Genomic DNA, 3,974 nt, shown 5'->3' on the forward strand with positions numbered 1-3,974 from the left:
TAAGTCCCACGTCATGATCTATAGCTCCAGTAACGATAACAGTCCTGAACCTCAGCCCCACCCCTCAGACTGGATTTTCAAATGTTGGCTGTGGGCGGAGTCAGCCTCTAACTTCCTGTTTGGTACTCTTTAACTAAAACCGATTCAGAGGAGACACATAAAACAGAAACAAGCCCCAAAGGTTTGAATGCTGGAAAAGATTTCTTCCTCCGAAAGCACAATCAGCTGTTCAATCAACAGAAACAGGCGCTGGGGAGGCGGGGCTACAGCTGCCTCACCCAGCGCTGTTTGGCGGATTTCAACAGGAAACTCGTAAATACACAACTTTTTTTAACCGAAGAAATATTGAAAACCCACACAGAAAAATGTAATAAAAGAAAAAGACATGTCTAAAAAATATAACATTTGATTTTTATTTTTAGTAGTATATTCATTTTGTGCATTTTTTAAGCTATATTTACCTGCCTCCCCTGACTGCACGTCACTGTGTGTAGAAGATGCCAAGTGTGTGCACGTGTCTAATGCTAACTATGTGTGTAAACGTGTGTCTCAGAGACAAAACAGTTTTCACAGAACTCACCACAGACTTGGAAGTTCTCTGCACAGCCAGGATCTTATTCCCAATGGAGAACTTGATGCACTTCACCTCACCTTTGTCATCCATCCTGTGCATGAACACACAGGTTACTGTCTGTCACATCGAGCGTTTTCAGTTAAAGACCCACTCCAACACAAACTGCGTTTTTAACATGTTCTTGTAGCTTTTATCTCATGGTGGAGAACAAATGAAAGAATTTAAGATTAAAACTGCATTTCTGAGTTTTTCTTTGTTCAAGTCATGTTAAATCAGGAGCAGACGAATCCCCGCAGTTTGAAAGAGCTCAGGTTTGTGAAGCAGGTACTGCCACGGGCAGGCCAAACCTACAATTGTGATCCATTCTCTAGCAGACAAATCGATCCATGAACGTCTTTGTTCTTCTCCTCTGAGCTGGAATCTGGATCTAAACTGTAGCTCAGATATTGCTCAATATTTCTGTTGCTGTTAATGTTAGCTTGAGGGTGTGAGGGTCTGACAGGAGAGCAAGCAGCTAGTAGGAGACAGTGTATGCAAAGGAATGCTGGGATATCAACAAATATATGGATATAACAGAAAATCAGAAAATCAGTCTTAAAAAACACGTCTTTTTATTTTGGCTGAAACGGTATGATCCTAATCAAAATAATGATTTTACAATGGAAAAAAATGTACATAGTTAGAGTGGGACTTTAAGGTCAAGTCTTCATCAAGCTGAGAACGTACCTGAAAGCGACGCTGCTCTTGTCATCCGGCCCTTTGACCACCACACCTGTGGCTCCACCTGAACGCACCGCAAACACCTGCAGGAGAAAGAAAAGCTGAAGTCCGAAGGATTCACTGAAGAACTCAAACGGGAAGTTTCATCATCCAGCAAAACTTTACAGGATGAAAAAGACAGAACCACTTCTGTGGTTCTAAAAGATTGAGTCAGCAGGGAAATGAGACGTCACCAGCAGCTGATCCGGGTACAGAGACTACAGCTGCACAGCAAGTAGAGCAGATGTCTCATTAAAAATCAATATTTGGTGATGAATTCATTAAACAAACGTGTTTTTGCTCAGCTCTCCTCAGTGTGCTTTTTGCTTCAGCAGCATTCTTTACTTTTTGTGAACTCCATCCATTTTTGAGTAATAAGTATTCTGTTAATTAATGTTAACTACAAATTAATTCACTGTACTAATCACATCGTTTTGAGTAAATATTTTAGCAGAATCCAGGTTTTCTTGCCTTTAAAATGTTTCTGACAAACAGCAAAAATAGTTAATTAAATAGTTTGCAGTATAATGATCTTTAACAGTCTGGATGCTGACATAAAACGGGTAGATTTATAGTTAAAACTAAACCTTGTATTTTTTTGTGTGTGTTATCAATTTCCAATTCTATGTGCATTTTGAGCAGTTTCAGTAAATGTTCAGGGTCTCTGCTGATTATATGTCTAACACAGGGGTGTCAAACTCAGTCGCACAAAAGGCCAAAATCCAAAACACACCTTAGGTTACGAGGTATTTATTAGAAACTCTCAAATTACATTTTTAAAACTGTAATGTTTTAACGTAATTATGAACTAGATATTTAGCAATATCTGTGATAATGTTTGTGTGAATGCTGAAAACTGAATTTGATCGCTGAAGATGCTAGTGCTGATAGATGAAGATGCTGAAATTTATAGCTGAAAACACTGAAGCTGATAGCCAGCAAAAGTATTAGCTAGATGCCAAATCCCCCCCCAAATGAAATGAAGCTAAGCAAAACAACTAGCATCTATCTGAAAGAATAGTTAAAACTTCCAAATAGCTTAAAGAAACTTTTATAAAGCCTAAATTAGGCCAAAAAAAAAAACTTTTAGCTTGTAGCTGAAAATATTAGCTAAACTCCAAAATAGTCTAAAAATCTTAGTAAATGCCAAAACAGTTCAAAAAGCTATCAGAATGCTAACTTTAAAAACGTAACTTTTTAAACATAATGATCAATAATAAAAAGGCAGGAATATTATTCCAGAATAAATCAACTTAAACCTTAAATAACTTTCAATATTTTGCTCTACATTGAAAATATATTTTGTCAAAATTATACTGGTTATAAATGAGCACAAGATAACATCGGGTCATTAATAACAATAAAATAAAATGATCTGAAAGGGCCTTGACTTTGACATATGTGGTCTAACACTCAAACAATCATAAAATAACTATTGAAAATATTATTTATTAAATTAATAAAATATTATTCAGTCACAGTACCACTCTCTCTAGTATTCTGTCACTTTTATTTTAAAAATGTCTGACTATTTCCAGGTCGATATTGTTGGTTTGTTTGTTTGATGATGTGAAGGAGTTGGTCTTGTTTATCTTTATAAAATTAACTGCGTTGTTTCTCCTTCGAGCTACGTTTATAAATTTAAACTGGTGTCCGTAAAAACCATATTAGCTGGTAAAGTATTTATTTATTTATTATTATTATTATTATTATTTTTTAATTCAAACACAATGCCAGTACAATATTTAGTACAATACTCGAGATTAGCCTCAGCCTGACAGCCGGTTAGCTTCCGCAGCTCTATGCTAGGTCCATCTATGCTAGCTCACCTGCTTGTTAGCCTCGTCAAAGAAAACGTTGTTGACGCTGGATGCATGCTCAAACTGGACCGGGTTCTCGCTCAGCTCCAGGTAATGCTCCTCCGCCATCCTAAAACATCTGAGAGTCAGTGTACCCGCAGCTTTTCACTCAGTTCACCACCCAAACCCAGAGCTAACAAGAGATGTCGCGTGATTTCCGCTTACACCTTCAAAATAAGGGCTCAGTAAAAAGTGCGTCTGATCTGTAAACAGTAAACTGCATTTCATTTCTGACTAACATTCATCCTGTGTGTGCATTAAGTAATACAAGATGCACTTTTCTTTACATCGTTATAATACTATTTCCACAATTCACTAGGGTTATGTTCTTCCTCACAATTTGTAATCTTATTTTAAAACAGCCAGACCGGAAGTATGATTTATGTTAAATGTGACACAGGAAGACATGTGACTTTATTATGTTTTTTTTCCTCCCAACTTTTGATAAAAGACAGCAATAATAATCAACATTCAGTCAAAATAATTCATGGTAATAACTGGGTCAGCATTATAAACATAAATGTTAGATAAAACAAAAATAAAAATAATATAATAGGCTACATTTGATCTGAATGAAAGCAACTAATCTAGTTGACAAATAAAGTTAAAATATTTAACTCACATGTATGTATTTTGACAAAATATATTATGAGACATTCTTATGTCATACCAACTTTTATTGATTGTATTTTTATTATTTTGGGGTAAAGTTAAAATTTTCACTCAACTTTGCTACATTTCTAATAGTTGATGGGAAAGAGGAAAGTGCTATGGAAGTTTTT

At 35.9% G+C, this 3,974-nt stretch overlaps 1 protein-coding gene across 1 annotated transcript in view; it reads right to left on the bottom strand.

The window, feature by feature from the left end:
• Positions 1-3,362, bottom strand: part of rmc1 (regulator of MON1-CCZ1) — a gene marked incomplete in the record, with an annotated part of 15,278 nt that extends 11,916 nt beyond the window's left edge. Inside the window, 3 exon segments of the mRNA XM_024280445.2 lie at positions 581-665; positions 1,301-1,377; positions 3,163-3,362. Coding sequence (XP_024136213.1) covers positions 581-665; positions 1,301-1,377; positions 3,163-3,261 — 261 coding nt within the window.
• Between the last annotated feature and the right edge of the window lie 612 nt (positions 3,363-3,974).

The sequence above is a fragment of the Oryzias melastigma genome, linkage group LG20 (assembly GCF_002922805.2).
Source record: "Oryzias melastigma strain HK-1 linkage group LG20, ASM292280v2, whole genome shotgun sequence".
Classification (NCBI taxonomy): Eukaryota; Metazoa; Chordata; class Actinopteri; order Beloniformes; family Adrianichthyidae; genus Oryzias; species Oryzias melastigma.